Source organism: Vigna angularis, chromosome 3, assembly GCF_016808095.1.
Source record: "Vigna angularis cultivar LongXiaoDou No.4 chromosome 3, ASM1680809v1, whole genome shotgun sequence".
Taxonomy (NCBI): Eukaryota; Viridiplantae; Streptophyta; class Magnoliopsida; order Fabales; family Fabaceae; genus Vigna; species Vigna angularis.
This window is the reverse complement of record NC_068972.1, coordinates 22,452,903-22,475,380: the sequence shown is the minus strand read 5'-3', so window position 1 is coordinate 22,475,380 and position 22,478 is coordinate 22,452,903. Positions and strand designations below refer to the sequence as shown.

Sequence of the window (22,478 nt, the reverse complement as noted above, 5' to 3'; positions counted from 1 at the left end):
TGGGTGTCTTCAGCTTGCTCTCGACCCCACGGTGGGCACCAAAATGTTTCGGTAAGGATTTGTGAGACCGAGACACTAACCTTCGCCTGGTGCGCTTCGCTTGTCTGCTTCTCGTTTGTATCGATCGGTCACCTTCAATATTGGCCGCTCGGTCACCCTCTTTGTCAAAGCGGAGAGGTACCTGCAAAAGGCACTCCGACGCTCAAGTTAGGAGCGGTTTTATGATCTGTTCGTGACAGTTAAACATTGAAATAAATGGAACGTATTGTAGTCTGAGTTCCAATCCCCCCTTTACCTTCCCCCTAAACCCTTATTTATAGAGTTTAAAGGAATCTGACACATTAATTTACCTCTTAATGGTCATCAATGCAAACCTTAATTACTCAACGACAGCCGTTACAACATTCATTGTGTGTTACCGCTACTTAATTGTTGTCGAGACCGAACGGTTGAGAAACTGGTCGAGACCGAACAGAAAGCTTTGTCGCGACCGAACGGCTGATAAACTAACCGAGACTGAACGGAACACGCCGAACGGTTGAGAAACTGGTCGAGACCGACCGGAAAGCTTTGTCGAGACCGAACGGTTGATAAACCAACCGAGACCGAAAGGAAAGCTTTGTCGCGACCGAGCGGCTGAGAAAGCTAGTCGAGACCGAACGGTAGCCTGCGAGCCCCTAGTAACATATAATATTAATTTTCTTCATGTAGATACATATAATCATAATTAGAACCAGAGAAAATAATTATGTTATGACCAACTATTTTTTTAGATGAAGAGAGCGGGATAGTTCAAGTAACATTATTAAAGATGACCATGTAGAAGAAAATGTTGTCATTGAGGAGACATTTGTTGTTGGGGAAGAAGGTTATCCAGAAGGACCATTGGATAGGTCGTTGCTTTTTAATTATGATGAACGCAACTCTTAACAATTGTGAAATAGAGTTGTAAGTAAATATGTTAATATAACTTAGTTGAGATTGATATATTGTGTATTTGAGATACTAAAATAATATTCATTGACAATTGTAGGATCAAGGTGAGTTGAAGTTGGTATCACATGGTAGAAAGATAAATTTGTTAGGAGGTCCACATGAATGGGTAGAATTTGTGATTGAGCTACTAGGCTTGGGAGTTATTATACGAGCTAGTTATGAGATTGTATACAAAGGATTATTGTTTTCGTTTGTTAAGAGGTGGCACAATGATATGAATTCATTTCATTTGTCTATTGGTGAGATGACCATCACAATGGATGATGTGTTAAATTTATTACGCTTGTCCATTATCATATGTTGACCCTTAGTTGAGGGTTTAAATGATCTAATAAGTGCACTAGTTCGATTGTAGTACAATAAGGTCATATCAACAATGATTTTTTATAAAACATTAATCTATATTTACATCTATTGTAGTATCTATATATACTATTTTTTTTAATTTATATTGTTTTTCTCACCTTCACCACTCAACACGGTCTCACCGCTCAACATTGTTTCCTCTTTCTTTGCATTTTGATATATTCCTTTCTCACAATTTTTCTTATTTTCTCTGTCCCAATCATCTCCAATCCCTTTTCCTATCACAGTACCTTGTCTAGTTGTTATAGATTTGCAGTGTTCCTTAGGATTCACTTGAGTGTTGCCTGGAAATTTATTTTATTATTAGTGATCCAACTACTTAGCCATTTGTCCAACCCGTACTTCTAAATTTTTGGTACATGCCTCTTTAATATTCTGATTTGTTGCTAAAACTTGAATGAATTGAGCTAGGACATCCTCTATTTTAGTTAAAATTTCTTGTTAGAAGTGATGTTGGCCTTAATAAGGTGTTTGTTGGCCTTGTCTTTATGATTTTTTAACCTCTTGCCTCCAACCAAAAATTCGATGTTGATTGCTCCTCCAATGTGAGTTCTGGTAGAAGTTGATTTTTTTTTGTTTTCTTGAGCCATTCATGAAATTAATCTGCTCTTCTGGAATCAATTTTGTTACTGAACACTAACCATTTGAATGATCACCAATGCGGAAATCACACCTTAAAATCTAGTTGGAAGCCTTAGGTATTGCTACTTTAACATGCATTTTAGACATTTCCTTTTTAATCTCTTTCATCTGTTGTGAAATTAGTCTCTTTTGAGTTAATATAGTGCTTTATATGTCTAATTTCATAATTCCTCTCTTGGTTAATTAACTTGTATCATGTTGCACTTCATGATCACTTGTTGTAAAGGATTCAATAATTGAAGTTGTTTATATCATGTCCTTTGTCATTATAGTTCCTCCTATAGAAGCATCCAAAAGCATTTTGGCTAGTGGTCTAAGCACAGTATAAAAGGCATTAAGCTCAGCCACATCACCAAATCCATGATTTGGATACTTTCTTAAAAGAGATTTGTATATGTCCCATGCTTCACATAGAGGCTCATTTATTCCTTGTGAGAAGGTTGAAATTTTTGATTTGACACCAACATATCTTGATGGTTGGAATAATCTAGTAAAAACCTCTCTCCATATCTCCCAATTTCACTAGACTTTGATTGGGCTCAGATTGCAACCGAATTTTTGCCTTTCCTATCAAGGAAAAGGGAAATAATCTAAGGTAAGCTTCCTCCTCAACCTCTCTTGATATTCCCATACTACCACATAATTCGTAGAAGGTGGTTAGGTGATAGTAGGGATCCTCGTTATCCATTTATGCAAACTGATTTGTAGTGATCAATTATAGCAGGGCAAATTTCATTTCGCACCTTTGGGAAGTCTGAGTATTCTTGAAAATTTCCTAGGGCCTTGTTGTTGCACATAATCTCCTAGCAATCTCTTATGTTCAGTACATTATGCCATATGTTCTTAAACTTGTTGAATTGGATTTAAAGAAGGTAAGTTTCCTCTTATTTGTTGTTGCTTAAGCTTTCCCTAATGTTTTTTCTTCTTGATCTTACTATTATTCTTCCTTGTAGTCTTCTTTATTTTAGGATCAAACAACAAGGTTGTTTCTTATCTTTTTCTTAGCATACAATATCAACTCAAGACTAAGTGAGCAAAATAAAATAATGAAAGAAAAGTAAAATAAGATAAACTAAAAGCTACACAAATTTACCAACATACAACAAACTTTAATCTGATTACAAATTACTAGATTTATCTTAGCACAAATTCTCGACAATCGTGCCAAAAACTTGTTGACCTAGTTAAGAGTGTAAATTATGCAACAAGTGCATTGTTTCGATTGTAGCATAACAAGGTCGTATCTATAGAGATTTGGTTTGATAAAACATTAATCTATAATCTATTCAAGTTTGTAATAAACCAATGATAAAGTTTTAACAAATTTGAATAAAGATGAAGACAAGTGATATTGATTAAAGGGTTGAGATTGAACTTGACTTTTTTTCACTCAACTACTACCCTTGATTATCCATAAGTTATGTTTTTTGCTTTAATGTTCATAGAAGTACTCTTAAATGAAATTCTAATCCCATGTATGCAGTATTAAAATGTAAGGTTATCAAACTCATTGTGATGTATCACCTTTGGTTGAATGATTGCTTACATTAATGAACAAGACTCTTTAAACCAACTAAAGTCGTAGATCTAGGTTTGGTACCTATCAAACATTAAGAAATCTAATTGGTTCTAAACACTAAACCAATTATCACTACATCTAATATTAATGAAGTAAGATGATTGATCAAGTCATCAAAACAATATAAACAAATCAAATAATTAACATGTAAAACCCGAACATAAGGGATAACATGAGAGTAGGATGTTTTAGTCTTGGAGATAAGGGAGTGCAGTTTGAAAAATAGGGGTGTGAGGAGTAATTTGGGGCCATATTATTGAAATTTTATAAAGCCCATGAAGGCCGATGTTATAAAGTTTGAAGAAAGTTTCTATTTACACCCTTTCAATTTTCTTCCTGCATTCTTTCAAAGTTTTGGGAGAGTGGATGAGTGTCTTCAAGAAAAATGGATGAGTATCTTTTGGAAAAATGTTTTCAAAATTAATTTAGTGTGTTACAGAAAATAAAATCCTAAAGAATAGGAAGCAGGAAAAATATGATGGGGGTGCAGGAAGAAGAACGTGTGAAGTTTGAATCCGGGGAGAACAGCCCATAGCATGGAATGTATTGGAAATGCTGTAGTCACGTGCACGGAAGTATACCAAAAACAAAATGAATGATCAGAAAGCATATCTCATCTTTATCAATTTTCCACAGTCAGCACGGAGCGCACGTTAGCCCACTTCACCCTTGCAAGAAGCCCATACTCCGTGTCTTGCTTCCACCTAACCAACTCATATCTCTGAAAAAAAATTCTACCTGCGTCCCCGAAATCCCCTTCTATCTCCCTCTCTTTCTCTCTCAATTAGGGTTTGCGTTTTCACACTCTTTCCAACACCCTCCCTCTCCCTCTCCCTCTCCCTCTGCTCCCCCCCAAATCCCTTGCGTTTCAATGCCTGCCAAATCCGTCACTGAATATCAAACACTGCCTAACCATTCCTTTATCGACCGTATTCGGTGCTCGATTCAGTTCATATCACTTCTTCCCCTCATTTGACTGTAGGCTTCCTACCATGGCGCCTAGCCGCAGAAAGGGCGTCAGTAAGGCGGCGGCGGCGGCTGCCGCCTGCCGGCAGTGGAAAGTGGGCGATCTTGTGCTAGCCAAAGTCAAGGGCTTCCCTGCATGGCCTGCCACGGTTGGTTCCTCATTTTTCTTTGTGAATTTTTGTGAAAATTTGTCTTTTTCTTTTGACTGTGCTGTTTGAATGTGCCTTTTGGGGTTGCATCGGGGGTTGCATGTTGAGTAGGGTTAGGATTCTTGGTTTAGTGTGACAATTTCCGCGACGATTGTGGATCCATGATTGAATTCCGTATTCTTGTGTTTTTTCTAGATTATTGTAATAGAAGATGGATTGAGTTTAAAGTCTGAAACTTTCTATGTCGTATATGTGTTTTGTACGCTTCGTGGTTTTGCTTAGATGAATATGTTGTGCATAACTGAAATGGGTTTAGCAGGTTTTAAAAATTTAATTGTGATTTCTGAAGTTTTTATTGCTTCTGACGGAAAAGGCGACTTTTCTTTGGTAGCAAGGGGGAGAAAATGGAAACTAGTAAACATAGGCTGAAACCATCTGGAGCTTTGACTTTCCTGTTTCTCCTCCTCGCAGAAATTTTTTTTTTTTGAATATTTACCGCTTCTATAACATTGGGTTTGGTATGCTTATGAATGAGACGATTTTCAAGCCATTTTCATCTTGTTTTTGCTTTTTTCATTTAGGCATGTTTATATAGAGTCTGAATGTTGATCGGAGAACCAAAGGTCTCCTGTCTGCAACCCAGTTTCCTAACAATGTGAGGATAACGGATGGGTTTTGATGGCCCCTGCTTATTTGTTGAGAGAGCTTTGCTGAGGAAGAGAGATTCTTACAATGTAGTAGTGAGGGATTTAAAGTGAGATATGTAAGTCAATAGTGCGAGAGAGTGCGAGATTCGGAAATTTTATCCACCTGTTAGGCTTAGTGTAAGTTTTTCACTTTAATTTTAGAAAAAGAAGTTACTTCTGTAACTTTCGTTTCTGTTTTCACTCTAATGGAACATGCATTTTACTTACTGAAATTTATTCTCTCAAATTTCACACCTTACCTCAACCCCCTTTACACTCTTACCAAACTCACCTTAATAAATCACGGTGGGAAAAGGGGCCTTAGGTTCTAAAACTGTATTTCTTTTTTTTTTTTGGTTCGCCTTCCTTTTTGTAGTAGCTACCTCCTTTAACCTACGCAGTTCTTTGCTGGTGGCAGGTAAGTGAGCCAGAGAAGTGGGGTTACTCTACTGATTGGAAGAAGGTGCTTGTTTACTTCTTTGGAACGCAACAAATGTAAGTATTCGAACTATTTGGTAGCTTGAATGACGATAGTGTGGTTGTTGTGGCAATTGATTTGTATAGCATAGCATAACTTTCAAAATCATATATACTTTGTTCAAATTTCATAATCAATGTAATTGTGAAGCCTAGTACTTGTTTGGTAGTGTGGATAGGATAGGATGGACAAAGTAAGATGACTGACTAATATTGTGTGTTTGGTACCCACAAAATAGTCTGATAGATGGTAATATAAATTGTTTGCAAATAACGAAGTTATTCCTGTGAAAAGTGGTGGTTGTGGCTGGGATTGTGATCATGGAGATGGTGATAGTAGTGGGTCAATGGTTACGTTGCATAGTTGCTGTAATGGTGGTAGAGGTGGCATGAATTGCAGCAGTTGTGGCAACAGTGGTGATTGTGCAGCAACGTCCACAATTATAGTAATGGTGGAATGGAATAAAGAAGTTACGTAAGTGAGGGAAGGGGGTGACTTTTCTTTCTCCTATCCTATTTGTTCTTAACCCATCTCTGGCTGCCTCAAATTTTGAGTTAATGAACAGGATGTGACAATCAAACAGGATAAACTTATTCTATCCGTTAGAAAAACAATATTTATCTATTGTTGTCAGGATTGTATTTTATAGATTACATAAAAATATGTTTTGTTTCGTGTTTTGAAAAGCCTGTGTTAGAGCAGGTTCTCCTTGTCTGAACTTGTCCCCTCCTTTTAAATTGTACTCCTTTTTTATATATAAATGTGTTCAGTTGCTGAGTGCAGTTTAATACTTTAGCATTTTATCCCAAGTCATTTAATTTTCTTAACTGTATCCTATTAGCTTACCTCATAGTTGATTAAAATTTACAATAGCTTACCCATTCTTTCATATTTATTGTAACCACTAATTTGCTTGTGTTACATGTAAGATATCCACAATATCACGATGAATTATGGATGTCATGCTAACTAGTACTGTTCATTGTGGTTGTCTTGTTGAAATCTCAATGAGTGATATTTTCTAGATAATTATTAGTTAATAATTTCCCTTCTTTACCAACATTGTTCCCCAGAACTAGTCAGGTAGGTGATATATATTATGTTTGTTTTTAATATTTATCATTATTTTCTCTTTTTTTATATCTGCTATTGGATTATTTGATAGTGCGCTGCCTATTTCAATATTGTTTTTGGAAGGTACAAGCTGATGATTTACAGTCATCAAAGGCCACTTATAAGGATAGTGCTGTTGTGATAGTTACCTTTAGCTTGCTTGATGTTATATGGCATCTGTATATTTTGGTCAAAACCCTAGTTTAGAATATTATCAACTAGGATGTTTTTTGGTTGAGAATCAGGCCGAGTTGCAAATTACCAGGACATGGTATTTATATACATTGTGATTTTTTTAATCTCCCTTAACATTATTTTTTGTTGGTGTATCTATAAACATTAAAGGGATAGAAATGTGATGATAAAGGAAGTTTTGATCTTAGTTATTCTTCACTCTTGGGTGTATATTCTCTTATTTTCTACTGTTCCTCAAGCCCAGCCATACTTTTATATGCAAGATTAAGATAGTTTCTGTTAGAATAATTTTCCTTGGTTATATAACTTGTTTAGTTGGTTTAAGTAGTCTGCCCTAAAAGGCTGTTTTCCTTATTAGCATTAATTACCTAGATATAGCCTTTTCTTGTACTTGGTATTCCTGATGTAATTTCCTTCTATGAATAACAAAGGGCAGCTAAGAGATAATCAATCCCTCAAGCTTTTTTTATCATATTTCCAGTGTTAAGTGTTTCATTCTCTGTTCCTCTAGTTATTTGAATGGCGAGCATGTCACAAGTCTTCAGTAATTTGAATTTTAGGTATCAGTTAGGTGTGATACAAATTCATTAAGTTTGTATAGGATTTTTTTTTATCTCTGATGTAACTTTGCCTTCCGGTATACACCTAAGTCACAATAACATATTTTGGGTGGGTGCACTGCTTTCTACCTTACCTTGGTCTAACCCTCTGCCATCTGGTAATATAAAGTGTCCTACCCTGAGATAATTGAGGTTCATATGCTTAAATCACAACTATATTTTATGGTTTTGGCATATATGATACTTTTTGGGGACTGCATATTGTTTTCCATACCAAGTCTGATGCGATTTAGCAACTGTTGTAGATCAAGCCAAATAGTGGCACTATAACTGAGTCGTGAATCTTGGGCTGTGGCCATATGCTAGTCAGTCACTCTTGGGCTCCAATCATTATTGTATTTGTGCGGTGGTCGTTTTTAGTTGTGAGTATATATGGCTGTGATGTGTCTGCACATGATAATAGAAACAGTTTGATTTTTTATGTGAATTGTGCAAATTTGCGTGCTTCACTACAGTGACACGAACCAATTGGTGAATATGGTCAGGGTCTTCACCTGAATTGCCAGAATTTTTCTAAATCAAATGGAAATTTGTGATTCCATTTCCGGAATGGTTCTGAGAAGCTGCATCTACAGCTACTGTGCTGATCACAGTTGAGTAAAGAGAACAGCTTGATGTCACTCAAAATCATAAAACTAAGACATGAAGCTAAAACGGCTCCTGTAAAAATGATGTGTTTTTATATTTTTTGAACTCTCCATGTTACAATGTCATTCTTCTTTCTATTGGGTAGTTTTCAGTTTCATATTTTTCTTTTAGCTACCTGTAGAATAGGAATATAAGTTTGATTTTAAATAATATCCTAATAAACAAGTAATATGAGTTTGATTAGAAAATGAAACCGATTTTGATTCATTTAACGGCAACAAAGCCCTATCCCACCAATTGTGGTCTGCTGCATGGACACTATTTGACATGGTTAAAAAGGTAAATTTTAGGAATATTATTCATCATGAGATTTCCCGTGAAAACTTTCTCTTAAGTCTATTTTGATCCCCTCCCTCTTTCTCGAAAGTAGTACATTTTATTCTTTTGATTGGTCCTCTTTTGGTCTTCTTTGTATGTTTCCATATCAATGTAATTGGTTTTCTGTCATCTTTTCCTCAGCCAGTGTTACACCAATCATTTCATGTATCTAATCACCTTAATTATATTATATTTAAATATGTAAGAAAGTTTTTTACATTGACTTATGAATTTCGATGGGATAATTTGATACATTTGAAATTATTTTCAATAAATTTCTGAATCCTATGATTCAATATGATTTACAGTTCATGATTCTAAAATTGGTCCTTGTGATTCTCAATTAATTTGAATTATGATTCAATGTCCTTGCTGCAGAGATTAAAGTATGGGCTGAGCTTGGTTGTTATTTCTTGCATAAAAATCATTGCGCACATAGAGCTAAGAAGATATCACACATCTCTTTCCCCATAAAACCATGCGTGTGTTTCACAATTGTTGCTTTGTTTAAGCAACTTCCACGCTTGATGCAGTGGTTGGCCACCAGCTTACTCTGTTGTTGCTTTTGTACACTACTCTGCAATTTTGGCCATGATATAGGAAAGTTTGACAGTGTTCATTTTTGTCATAGAAGAAAATTATCGCCATAATCAAGACTGTATATTTGGAAACCTGTCTTTATTTAAGGCTGTCAATTTGACCATATGGCTGAACATTAATTGCGTAAACCTATCTGTTTCTAAAAATATTCTTTCCAGGAGGAAGAGGAACAAACTCCCATGTCTGGTTCTGGTCAAGAACCTTCATTTAGTTAATCATGGCTTGTTGTCATCTAGGATGATTAAGTGTGCAAGGTACAATTTTAGGGATAGCAATAGAGGACACAAATGAGACAAAGTGGGAAAAGGAGGAGACAACTAATCATAGCTTAGAAAACTGTGAATATGATGGGGATTTTTGGTGGAGCGAATACCTTTTTGAGGAGTTATGGGCTAGCCAGGATCTTCATTATCTGGAGCTGTAGTATGGGTAGGCGGCAGTGAAGGTCTTGAAGAAGAGGACTGATTGGGTAACATCGAACGAATCTTGTGTTCTTTGTTGATAAGTGATCCAAGGAGGTTATGATGGTTCTTGTGAACTTGGAGGAAGAGAGGGACTTTGAGAAGTGAGTTGATTTAGAATTTCATAGAGGTTGACAATTGGAGAGACATGAAATAGAGGTTCCTGTGGAAATAGAACGTGGTTGTTGAATCGAGATTCGAATTGTGAATCGTTTTCCTTATATTTTGAATAGTAAGATGCATAACCTGTATAACCTGATAAATAAAATGAACAAAATCCTTAAATAATCATTAATTTTTATAAACAAAAAAGAATATAACAAATAATGTATATTAATTCAAATTAGTTTTCTTTTCAGAAGAATTAAATAAAAAAAGAATCCTTAAATATTATTTAATTTTATGTAAAAAATATAATAAAAAGTATATTTATGACATATACTAATTTAAATAATAAATATGTACTAATTTAAATAATGTTATGAATTTTTTATAAATAAAATAAAATAAAAAGAAAATATCAAATAATTAATTTTACATAAAAAAATATGTAACAGTTATATATTACCTTAAACAATAAATAGTTAATTTTTTTCGTAAGAGATAATATAATGTTTTAAAGGAAGAACAAAATAAAAGTTGGTATGGTTAAAGTTGACACTGCAAGAAGAGAAAAAAAATGAAAGAGCATTCTACATTTTAAAATATTACTTTAGATTTGCTGGTCTTGCTCAAAGCTCATCATATCTTTTCAATCTAATCATCTTCTCCATCTTCTGCCTTCTTTGTTCATCTTCTCTCGTCTCTATTCTTGTGGTTTCATCTTCTCCCTTCTCTGTTAATCTTTTTACGTTTTCATCTTTTGGGTTCATCTTCTCCCAAGTTCATCTTCCCGCTTCTCACTGACACTATTCATCTTCTCCTATTCTCTAATGTCCAAATTCTCTCTGATGTTGGTCTTCATTGAGTTTTGTACCGTCCTAGCTATTTGGGGTCTGACCCGATATTTGAAGATAGATAAAACACCCAAAGGCTAATTCAAAGTCTATAGGCCCAGGAATTGGGCCTAAGACTTACAAGATGTTTTGATTTAATTAACAGTTGTCTGAGAAATATTTGGGGTTTATATTTATTATTATCTTTGTATTTTGTAATTGAAATATTATCTTCTTATTCGGAAGATATATGATCTGTAACCACTTTATAAATAGAAAACACACCTAAGGCTAAGACACTTGGATTCTTTGGAAGCATTGTTAACTTTGAGTTAGATTGCTCAATCTCTATACTTGTTCTCAAATGTAGGGCACCCAGCTTTTTACTAGAACAAATTGAAGTCCATCTTGGGGGCTGGTAAAACTCTATCCTAGCCCTACATGTCATTAAGATCTACAAAAATGAGGAATTTGAGGAATGTAAATCATCAAGGTAACAATGGGAACTACAATGTGAATCTTCAATTTTTAAAAAAAATGGGAGCAACATACCTTTTTCTCTCTAAAAGAATCATACAAAGTTGATCAAAGAGCAGTTTTGCTAATTTCAACCCTTTGTTTTTTAAGCTTGTTGAAATCAGATCCTTTCTATTTGTAGGGAAAGACCTTCTCATCATTTACTATTTTTGAATTGAAAAACCCTTATCTGATTATTCGATTGGAACCCCTCACCAATAGAATATCTAGATTACAAAAAAAAAAACGGTTTTTGGTCAAGAATTATTGATAATTTCTTATAAAATAATTGACTCTTATTATCAATTCATTTTTGCTGGGAACGAGTTCTCAGCCTACTTAAGAAAAGAGAATTTCAACGTTGTTGGGAACAAGTTCTTACCTAACTAAAGAAAAAGAGAACTCCAAGGTGCCTTGGAACGGGTTCTCATTCAACTAAAGAAAAAGAGAAATCCTGCATGATTGGGAGTGGTTCTCACCTGACTAGGCTTAGAAGAAGAGAATTCTAGCACGGTTGGGAGTGGGTGCTCACCCAACTAAAGAAAAAGAGAATCCAACATGGCTAGGAGTAGGTTCTCACTTGATTAAAGAAAAAGAGAATTTCAACTGGACTTAGAGTGGGTTACTAAGAAAGAGATAATTCCAGCTCGACTGAGAGTGGTTAAGGCCTGAGTAAATTAGAAACTCCAAGCTTGGCTTGGGGGTAGGGACTCCAGTTTAAAGCTGCTACTAACTTAGCTTAGTTGAGGGTTGACTTAAAATGTCAGTTTAAATCAAGCCCAACACGACTGGGGGCTATTTATTGGTAAACCAACCCAGAAAACTCTCCCCGAACAACAAATTTGGGAAGTTACTCCATATAAATCTCTTGCAAATTGTCGTTAAGGAATGCATTGTTGACATTTGGTTGATAAAGAGGTCATTGTTCAAGAGCCACCATGGCTATAAATAAACTAACAAAAGTCATCTTTGTCACCGGAGAAAAAACATATATGGATGGGTCAAATGCATCGATGACAAAAGAGAGGTCAGAAGAGATAGTAGTGGAAGAAGCCATGGATGAACAACTAACAACAACTGTGGAGAATAATATTGGACAGTGGTGGACTATTGTGAAACTTCAACTATGATGACTTTGACAAAGATGATTACCATTAGTAGTGGATGATGACCAGCATCGGTGGATAACTACAAATTGTAGGGACTAGAATGCCATTAGTAATTGATGGGGGCCTACAATGGAAGATAACGACAAACTGCAGGAACTGGATTGCCATCAGTAACGGATGGTGGCCTGTAGTGACTAACAGCGGTAGACTGTAGGGACTAGATTGGACCACATAGAAATAGACTCCCCTCATATCAAACGATGAAAATGTCGGTGCGCCAATGACATTCAGTGAAGGTGGAAGATATGGCCCTTCAAAAGAATGGTCTCTTTTATTCATCAAAACACCTAGAAACAGACTCCCCCCACAGGGAACGTCGATGGACAAAGGTAGCGAACAATGGACAACAGTGAAAAAGACACATAGAGAACTGAAATTAGGAGAGCAAGATTGAGGTACTCAGACTAGGTGTTGAAAGACAAATTTCTTAGGGTGGCCGGTCGAGACGATCAAATCCATGTTGTCACTAGTCAAGACTAGAACTTTGACTATGATAGTGGTCGACAGCGGCGACACTGGCAGCGGCAGTCGACGGCGGTGTCACCGACAGCGGCAGTCGACGGCAGTGTCACCGACAATGACAGTAGACAGTGTCGTCGCTGACAACAACGGGTGTAGTGCCAGAGGTGACAAAATTTGTTTTCTCAAAAGAACCTTAGGCTCTTGATATCATGTTGAATATAGTGAAAACTATGTATAGGATTAATCTCTTGTGTTGAATATACACGTAAGGTACTCTATTTATAATAGAAGAAATATGGGCTAAGCCCAAAATACAAATAAGGAATAATAACAAGCTAAGATAAAAGATAAAGATAAAATAAAGATAAACTAACAAAATCCAAATTTGAATCGGACAACTCTTATGATTCTAACTATTATGAAATAGAACAATATAGGGGATGTGATTGTCAACAAAGGAAGAGAAGATTCTATTTATGAGGAAGCAAACAATGAAAATAGTATCACCCTAGTGAGGAATTTGTAGCTAGCAACAAGTTTTGAGCATTTTCAACAAAATGTCTATTTTTCCTATTTGCTGTTCCATTTTTCTGAAGTGTAGGAGACAAGTAAACTAATCTAAATTGCCAGCAAAATAGCTGGAAGAAAAGTTTTCTTTGACATCATCACTCAAAATTTGGATAAATTGGCCAAATTGATTTTTTATTTTGTATAGGAAAGACAGATAGAAATTAGTTCAGATTGCTCTTTCATTAAATAAACCCAAGTATAACGAGAATATTTATCAATAAACGTGATGAAATATTGAAACCCAAAAAATGTGGCTTGACTTAGATCCCAAATGTCGAAATGGATTATAGAAAAGACAATGATACATCTTATTTCAAGTTAATTTTTTTTTTGGTTTTTTGGAATGGAAGATCAAATGTGTTTCCTTGTTGACATTTCAAATGTAATTTCTATTAGGATTTGGTTAGGTATCTGGTACTTATGGAGTAAATCTGGTTGGATTGATATTGTAAAAGAAATAAAACATATTGCCTATATATAAATTAGGAGATTTGAGATCTAATTCATTTTAATTATATAAACTTTTCAATCTGGATCATCTAAAAGTTATGAACAATCCTATCTTTTTTTATGTAATCATGGCTGTCTTGTATAATGGCCTATTTAAGCATCTCTCTCCTTTTCATATAAACGATGCGAACCATTGCCTTTTTCATTTTAAACCCTTTTTTTTTTCTTTTAATCTAAACGTAACACGCCTTTAACTGTTAGATTAAATGAAAATGTTGGTTTAGGATGAATGACACTCTTCTAGAATTACTTTTGGAGTAACTTCATCCCTCCTATAAATATATATGTTGAAGTACCCTCTTGACCTGCCTACTGTTTATCAGGTTTCAAAGTTACTTCCCCCTTTTACCTTAAATGCTTGATTTTTATCCTAATACTACCAAATTATGTACACTTTTACTCTCAGGTCCTCACAACATTGCAGATGACAGTTCCAAACAAAACGCTGTTTTGAAATGAATTATTGAAAAAGGTGATTGTCACTTTTTTGCATGAATTCTGGAGAAAACATAAATACTAGTTTGTGTGACTTGTGATCTGAAAATAGAGCTAAACTTTTATCGTGGACCTTCTGGTAAATATTATGGTTAGAAATGTTTTAGATATTGAATCCCATGCCAGGGGTGTGGATATCTTGATGACCCCTGATGTTTCGCCATCTAGATTCTGTCACCTACTTTTGTTAGTTGTTTTGTTCTGACCTTGTTATTGACCATGGATTTAGTTCCTCTTAAGTGAGAAGGTTTTGATGCACCCAGGCTTGATTCAAATATAAGTGCTTTCTAAACTTCACCTACTTTTGAATTCATGGTTCTATGTAAAGCTTATTTATTGCACTGTGTTGCAATGTGGAATGTTGGGTAGCTTGACTTCTAATGGTATATCTTTAACAGTATATAATTGTGATTCTCCATTTGGTGTACACAAATTGTTTTCCTAACTCATCCTTAATAACATTTTAAATCACAATGCAAAATTCATAATGTATGACCCATATGTAAAAAGATGAAAAAAAAACAAAAATAAAATTAATAAATTGTGGAGCAAATAAAAAACAAACAAAAAAAATCAGATAGTGGGAAGGAAGAAGATTCCTGCATAGATTAAAAAAAGCAACTTCCACGTTCTTTGTAGAATTAAGCTCTAAGACTTAAGCTGAAATGTTTGATTCTATATAATTTAACTTTTTGTTATTGCAATTCAGTACAATGTATATATTTAATTATTTTATTTTCATATAAATAAACAAAATTACTTAAATAATAATGCATGTATTTTTATTTACAAAAAATTATAAGACGGTGTGATAACAAATGTGGACACAGGCACTGCAATGCCCACCAGTTCTCTAGTAATTGTAATTATTTTGGGTAAATATGTTTTCTGGTCTTATATTGAAGCTTTTGTACTCCCAGTCATTTATTTTGTTCCCTTGCACATTACATCTAATTTCTATTTAGCTCATGTTAGTTTTGAAATGATATTTTTTTTTGTAGAGCATTCTGCAATCCTTCTGATGTAGAAGCATTTACTGAGGAGAAAAAACAGTCTCTTCTTGGAAAACGTCATGGAAAAGGTGCTGATTTTGGTCGTGCTGTTCAGGAGATAATTGACAGTTTTGAGAAATCAAAAAAGGAATCTCAGATTGATGAAACTGGCCTTGTTGGCGATGTTGCTGATGCAGATATTTCAAATCCTGTTAACTCATCTGCCAAGGATCAGACAGATACCCCCGAGTTGACGCACACATTACCTAAGAATTCTTCAGATTCTATTACCAACAAACATGAAGAGGTAGTAGGTGCAGCTGAGGATGAATCAGCTGCTGTATATAAAGATGAATTTGATAATAAGGAGGCAATATTGGGGGAGCCTACTGATAAGGTTGCTGTGGTAAAATCTCCTAAGCCAGTTACTTATTCTACTCGAAAAAGATCTGTGACTGACTTATGCCTGCAGGGTTGTGTAATAGAGAAACATACCTCAGTAAGAAGGTCTAGAAATCCATTGCGTGCCCAAAACTTTGTGTTGCATTATAATGACGGTGTACAGGGTGCTGGTGACCCATCAACTACTGCAGCCCAGACTGCATGTACGCGAAGGAATAAATGTGTTAGGAAGTCTCCTGATCTTTCTGGATGTGATGATTTTGAGTCATCTGCTTTTGTCTCGAATGGTAGCATGGAGGACAACAGTTCTGAAATTATGACAACTGATTCTGATACATTTAGTTTGAATGAGGGTAGTACAATAGATTCAAATTTTAAACTTGAACTCTCGGAAGCTGTTGAATGTTCAGAAGTTGAGTTGAGAGGGCTTGGTCTGAAAATAAGACCTGTAGTCAATAAGAAAAAAAGAAAACCCAATAGGAAAAGGGCAATTAATGATGCTTCTAAGCCAACCTGTAGGACAGAGGAGGAGGCTGGCTTGCAGAATGCCAGTCAAAGTTCACAGAATATTTGTGAAAATTCAAAAGGAAGATGCTTTGAACAAGATGGGGATGAGCACTTGCCCCTTGTCAAACGAGCAAGAGTCAGGATGGGTAAATCATCTGTGGAGGCAGAACGTCATAGCACTCTCCAATCTCAAGAAAACTACTGTAAGGAAGATACTATTACTAACTCAGCACATCAGATTATCACATCTTCAAATTGTGAGAATGGTAGCCCTGCTGATGGAGACTCATATGTACTGAATGGAGCTCTGGATAATGTTTCTCCAAAAATCTCAGTTCCGTGTTCCGATACTCAGATATGTAATACTAAGAAAGATCAAACATTCAGCTCTGTGGATGGTGAAGCTGCTTTACCTCCATCTAAACGCCTCCATCGAGCTTTAGAAGCCATGTCGGCTAATGCTGCTGAGCTAGGCCAAGCTCATATGGAAGCTTCATCATCCACCATAATGACAGCAAATGGTATGTGCTGTATATCTGCTGTGAAGAGATGTCCGAGTATTACCATTAATAATCAAGAATGTAATGATTTTGGGCTGCAAAAGTTGGATACTTTCAACATTGATTCGTCTCATATCAATGTGAATTCAACCAATTCAAATCCAATGATTTTATCTGAGAATAAATCACCTATTCAAGTGGGTAAGCAACAGCATGAAACCAGCAATGATATTCTCCCAGGTGCCACCACTCAAGTTGTTGAAGAGCTTAGTGATCATATGGTTTGCCAAGAAGCTGATTTAAAAATTCAGTCAAATGGAGAAAATTGTCCTATTGTTGATACAAAATGTTGTGATGAAGAAAGCATTCAATATTCACCAGATCCATCATTGCTACCGAACAATGAAGACCACATTAGAACTTTGAGTCATTCAAATTCAGCATCTGATGCATCAGGGAAAAATGGAATAAGCCTTGACCCTGTGATGGGTGTGAATGAAAATGATCCTTTATTGCCTCATAATGTTGATATGCCTCGGAATGAGGTTGCTGTACGTGAGGATACAGAATGCTTCAAGCCAGCAGTTGATGATATTGGCACAGCAAATGATATGTAAGCTTTAGTATTGGCATGTGGTAGTTCTTAGCCTTTTTAACTCTTCTGTTGAAATCCTAAAACGTAAAGAAGAAAAAAAAAATTTAGAAAACAATTTTGTTCTTATACACACAAAGCTTATTTTTTCTGTTATTATGACAACTTGTTATACAGTTTGCCAATTTGGTTGGATGAACTTACACTTTTCTCATTTAGATGATTCATCGTGCAAGTCTTTTTTTTCTACTGCAAACTTATTTTGGGGTTCAGTTTGGTGGGTGGACTTCTTCAGGGTAAATCGATGTTCTTACTTCATGTTTAAATGATGGTGAATATGAAAGAGATCAATTGTCAAACAATAGTTGTTTATGCATTATTTCCTTCAATTTAAGAATGTTTCTGTCTGATCTTTACTTTTAGGCACGAGGTTGTGAAAGAGGTAAAATGTCAAGTTCCACAGGAGGATATGAATTCTGTCTCAACATCTGATGACTGTCTGGGTGACAAGGGTATTTCAGACATTCGGTCAAGTCCATCCTTAACCGATGGGGGTGATTGCATTCCGCAAGGATCTCCTCCAACTACTTCTGTTTGCAATGTTTCTACATCAGACAGTAGTAATATTCTTCACAATGGAAGTTGTAGCCCTGATGTACATTTACACCAGAAGCAAACTTTATCTGGTCCTTTTGATGGATGTAAAGATGGTTATGTTGCAACTCAACAGTCAAGATGTATAGGGAAGTCAACTGAGGCAGGACGAGCTGCTTTGTTGTACTTTGAAGCAATGCTTGGGACATTGACAAGGACAAAGGAAAGTATTGGTCGAGCAACACGCATAGCTATTGACTGTGCAAAGTTTGGTATTGCAGATAAGGTAATATGATTCTTTCAATTTAAGAAGTCCTCGTATCCTCTAATATGAAATGTTGGTTGTGAATATATGATAAGAACCTGGGAAGAACCACACCACAAAGGGTGGTTATTGTGGTGGGAGAGTTGAAAGCCTTGTAAACCTTATTATTAGAATCCCATACTTCCAATGACTCAAAGCGTTGCAATTGCATCCTATTCTCTTTCTGTACCTCCCCTAAATTTAAATGTTATTTTATTACTATGGGCAGGATAGGGTAAAATTTATTCATATCCAATTACACATCTACAAATTTATAAATGAAACCTTTTTTTCCATTAATCATTTATGAATTGCAGTTTAATTTCAGTAAAAATGTAGTTTTCTTTTAAACAAGCTATGCCGACAACTCTTTAAATGTTGATGACATTTTTTTTTTAATTCTGCTCTCGGGTTTAATTAAATTTTTCTTTGAATCTGACTAAGAAGTTTGCACATTTGGTATTATAGTTCTTCTGGACACTGATGAAACTTAAATTCATTCAATAGACTTTGCAGTTATTTTCTAATTAAAATTGTTGAACTTTAGTTACAAAAGGCTTACATATCTGTTGTCATGCCATTTACAGTTTTAATGTATTGGGCTGTGTTCCAGGTGATGGAAATTCTTGCTCATTGTCTGGAAATGGAGTCTACAATGCATCGGAGGGTGGATTTGTTTTTTCTTGTTGACTCAATTGCACAGTTTTCTCGTGGCTTAAAAGGTGACGTGTTTGATGCTTTGCTCCTCTCTATTCTATAACTAAAAGAGAAGGATGAAAATGTCAAAGCCAGATGGTTGATAATTAACTTGAATATAAAATGTCTGGTTTTGCAGGTGATTTTTGTGGGGTATATTCGTCTGCTATCCATGCAGTCCTTCCACGACTGTTATCTGCTGCTGCTCCTCCTGGAAATACTGCACAAGAGAACCGTAGGCAGTGTCTTAAGGCAAGTAAATGAAGTTTAATGTTGATTGAAGTGAAACAAACTGTGCTTTCCTCGAATGTGTTTTGCATGATCATATTTTTTAACCTTTGGTTTGAACTTCAATAGGTTTTAAGGCTGTGGTTGGAGAGAAAAATCCTACCAGTGCACGTAATCCGCCGTCATATCCGGGAACTATCTTTATACAGCAATTCAGCTGCTGCTGGTGTGTTTATGCGTCGTTCGATGAGAACAGAGAGGGCATTGGATGACCCTGTTAGAGAAATGGAGGGCATGCTTGATGAATATGGAAGGTTTGAGTTTGTTACTACTAATTCTCTTTTATTTTTTCATACTTCTGGGACTGTTCACTTATTGTTCATTTGTTCTTGTAGCAACTCAACTTTTCAGCTGCCTGGATTCTGCATGCCCCGGATGCTTAAAGATGAAGATGAGGGTGAATGGAGTGATTCTGATGGTGGGAACTTTGAGGCTGTCACGCCAGAGCATACTTCTGAAGTACTAGAAATGAGTTCTGCAATTGAAAAACACAGGCATATCTTGGAAGATGTTGATGGTGAACTTGAAATGGAAGATGTAGCTCCCTCAAATGAAGTTGAAATCAATTCGACTTCTGATGTTGGTGGAGAAACTGCAAAGCAGTTTGAGAAGAATCTGGCCCCGCCCTTTGCTCCTCTACATCAGGATGTGCCTTCATCTTCCCCACCACCACCACCACCGTCATTCCTTCCTCCACCACCTCCTCCACCCCCACCCCCACCCCCAGTTCTACACCACATGCCATCTACCTCTGATCCATATAACACTGTTTCACAGGTAAGCTTCACTACTGCGTATGATTTTGCCACCAAGTAATAAAGAACTCAGCTTTCTTTGTATTTTCTAATCGAGCTCGTTTGCAGACTCTTAAAGACAACCCACTTCCCTCTGTGGTTCAGCCCATGGCTGCCCCTCGGCATAACCAACCTATCAATGATGCAGTGCACAATCGAGTCCCTGAATACAGAGACATGCACATGCCAGAATCTACTTGTTCTTTCAACCGTTTTCCTGTACCTCCTCCAGACAGTTATGGACATACTGATGGTGTTGCTATGCGTAATAAGGGGTATTCTATTCGACCACCTCAACATGTGCCGTCCAATCAGTTTTCTTTTGTTAATGGGGAGCGGCATGTGGAACATCGAAGGGAGGTTCCACCACCCCCTCCTTATTCTAGTAGGCAGCACTTTATGCAGAACATGGAGAGAGAGAACTTCTATAATAATAATCATGAGAGAATAAGACCACCTCCTTATGATTACCATGAGAGATGGAATATTACTACACCTTTTCCCGGTAAGATTGGGATGACTGATCATTTTTGTGATATTTGTCATGTATATTCATATTTAGTCGGTAATAGATCATGCCATGGTTAGCTGTAATTATATGGAATGAAATCAAGTTTCTTTCTGTGGTAGGTCCTCGATATCAGGAAAAAGGTGTGCCTGCTCCTTATGGTTGTCATCCGTGTGAATCTACCAGAATACCAGATCATGGGTGGAGATTTCCTCCTCGCTCTATGAATCAGAGGAACTCCATGTCCTATAGACCACCATTTGAAGACGCAATTCCAGTTTCAAACAGAGGTGCTTTCCCATTTTACAAAACATTTTTACTTTGTAGTTACAAAATTTTTATTTGAGAATTTCTTCTGCTCCTATTGAATTGTCGATAGAAAATATTAAACGCTTTGCATTTATGTTTCAGGTCCAAGCTTTTGGCAGCCTAGGTGATCAGAATAATAGAAACCACGGCTGGTATATTTCTATTTATCGTCTAATGTCTGTCCTTCAACCAGTATTCTTGTGGGTACTTATGTTTCCCTCGTTGATTGCTAGGTATCTGGTCTTGTTTAGGAAAAGGTGGTTTTCCATTGTGTACATGCATGAATCCTTGGAGGGGTTTCGGCGGAATCTGCACAGGACATATGGATGATCTGCTAGGTTTTGTACATATGTATTTTAGCCTCCTGTTCTGCAGAATGCAGGGCAGGGCAGAATGAGTGAAAGTGTAGAGTTGTTGGAGAGGGGTAACCTATTTAGGTTCTCATGTGTCAAATTTTTTGCTCCAAATTTTATAACTTATTTCATGGGGGAAACCCTTACAGAAGTTAGATCAATATATATTTATATATATTTATATATATATATATATATATATATATATGTATACACATACAATTTTTAGGGTCGTTTCTCATGGAATTGTTCTTCTCTTAGATGCGTGGTTTCCCCTGCCAAATATTATGGTCTTATCTTAGTGGCCGCCAACTTCAATTTGGTCGTTTGGGCCACTTGGCTTATTCAGCAACAGCCATGGTTGACAATCATCAACTTCAGATTTCTAAATTTCCAACTAAACGTGCAATTCCATTTATCTGCCTTTGGATTTCCGGATAACTGTCTCTTCATTCCCATTATTTTTTAGAAAAATAGTTTAGTTTAATATTAATCAACTGGACAAAGACGTGCTTTTTAGGTAGATATCTTCATATTTTTTTATAAGAAAATGTTTGATGACAGTAAGATATAATAAATATATTTTTTTTTGTAAAAGAAGTTTTATTGACATTAAGATGTATTGGACAGGAGAGCGAATATACATTTGAATTTTAAATAACATTTCGATGCTTTTAAATATAACGAGTGCTGAATTAGTTGAAAAATAAACCAGCTTGGTATTTTGAAAGAGAAATGAAAGGTTCAACGAGGAAAGTCAAGCAAACAACAGTTTATATTTTGTTTAGCACAATGAAATTTGTCTTAGATTCGAATAAACCAATTATAAGAAATTGGAAATATCCTAATAAAAACTAACAAGGGACTTCGAATTCCTTGAAAACTAGAACTATTTTAAACCAAAAATGTACAATTTTGATAAAAACAGTGAAGGAGAAGAACAATCCTTGCCTGATTGTAAAAGGCTTCTGCAAATTAATGATAAAAAGAAATATATAACATGTGTATTAATAATGCAATCTCTAACTTTTATTGGTTAAACTATAATTTAAAAGTGATATATATATTAAATCTATAGTCAGTTGAAATATTTTATAGAACATTTTTATTTTATTTTACTATGTTTTTCATGATATGTCATTAAAAATATGTCATTTTATTTCTC

General features: G+C 35.7%; 1 protein-coding gene across 1 annotated transcript; it reads left to right on the top strand.

The window, feature by feature from the left end:
- The first annotated feature begins 4,203 nt into the window (after positions 1 to 4,203).
- On the top strand, positions 4,204 to 21,500 carry LOC108325905 (protein HUA2-LIKE 2). The gene is made up of 12 exons (XM_017559038.2): positions 4,204 to 4,698; positions 5,803 to 5,879; positions 15,476 to 17,488; positions 17,891 to 18,347; positions 18,979 to 19,087; positions 19,201 to 19,313; positions 19,419 to 19,603; positions 19,685 to 20,126; positions 20,213 to 20,648; positions 20,774 to 20,941; positions 21,063 to 21,112; positions 21,194 to 21,500. Exons 1-11 carry the CDS (start codon positions 4,576 to 4,578, stop codon positions 21,086 to 21,088), a joined length of 4,149 nt encoding a protein of 1,382 aa, XP_017414527.1. The 5' UTR covers positions 4,204 to 4,575; the 3' UTR covers positions 21,089 to 21,112; positions 21,194 to 21,500.
- Positions 21,501 to 22,478: the final 978 nt, after the last annotated feature.

Excerpts from the sequence above, each read along its gene's own strand:
- LOC108325905 (XM_017559038.2), top strand. The coding sequence starts at position 4,576 with ATGGCGCCTAGCCGCAGAAAGGGCGTCAGTAAGGCGGCGGCGGCGGCT. Across the intron at positions 17,489-17,890 it reads ATTGGCACAGCAAATGATAT|GCACGAGGTTGTGAAAGAGG; the intron begins GTAAGCTTTAGT and ends CTTTACTTTTAG. Across the intron at positions 20,649-20,773 it reads TATTACTACACCTTTTCCCG|GTCCTCGATATCAGGAAAAA; the intron begins GTAAGATTGGGA and ends TTTCTGTGGTAG.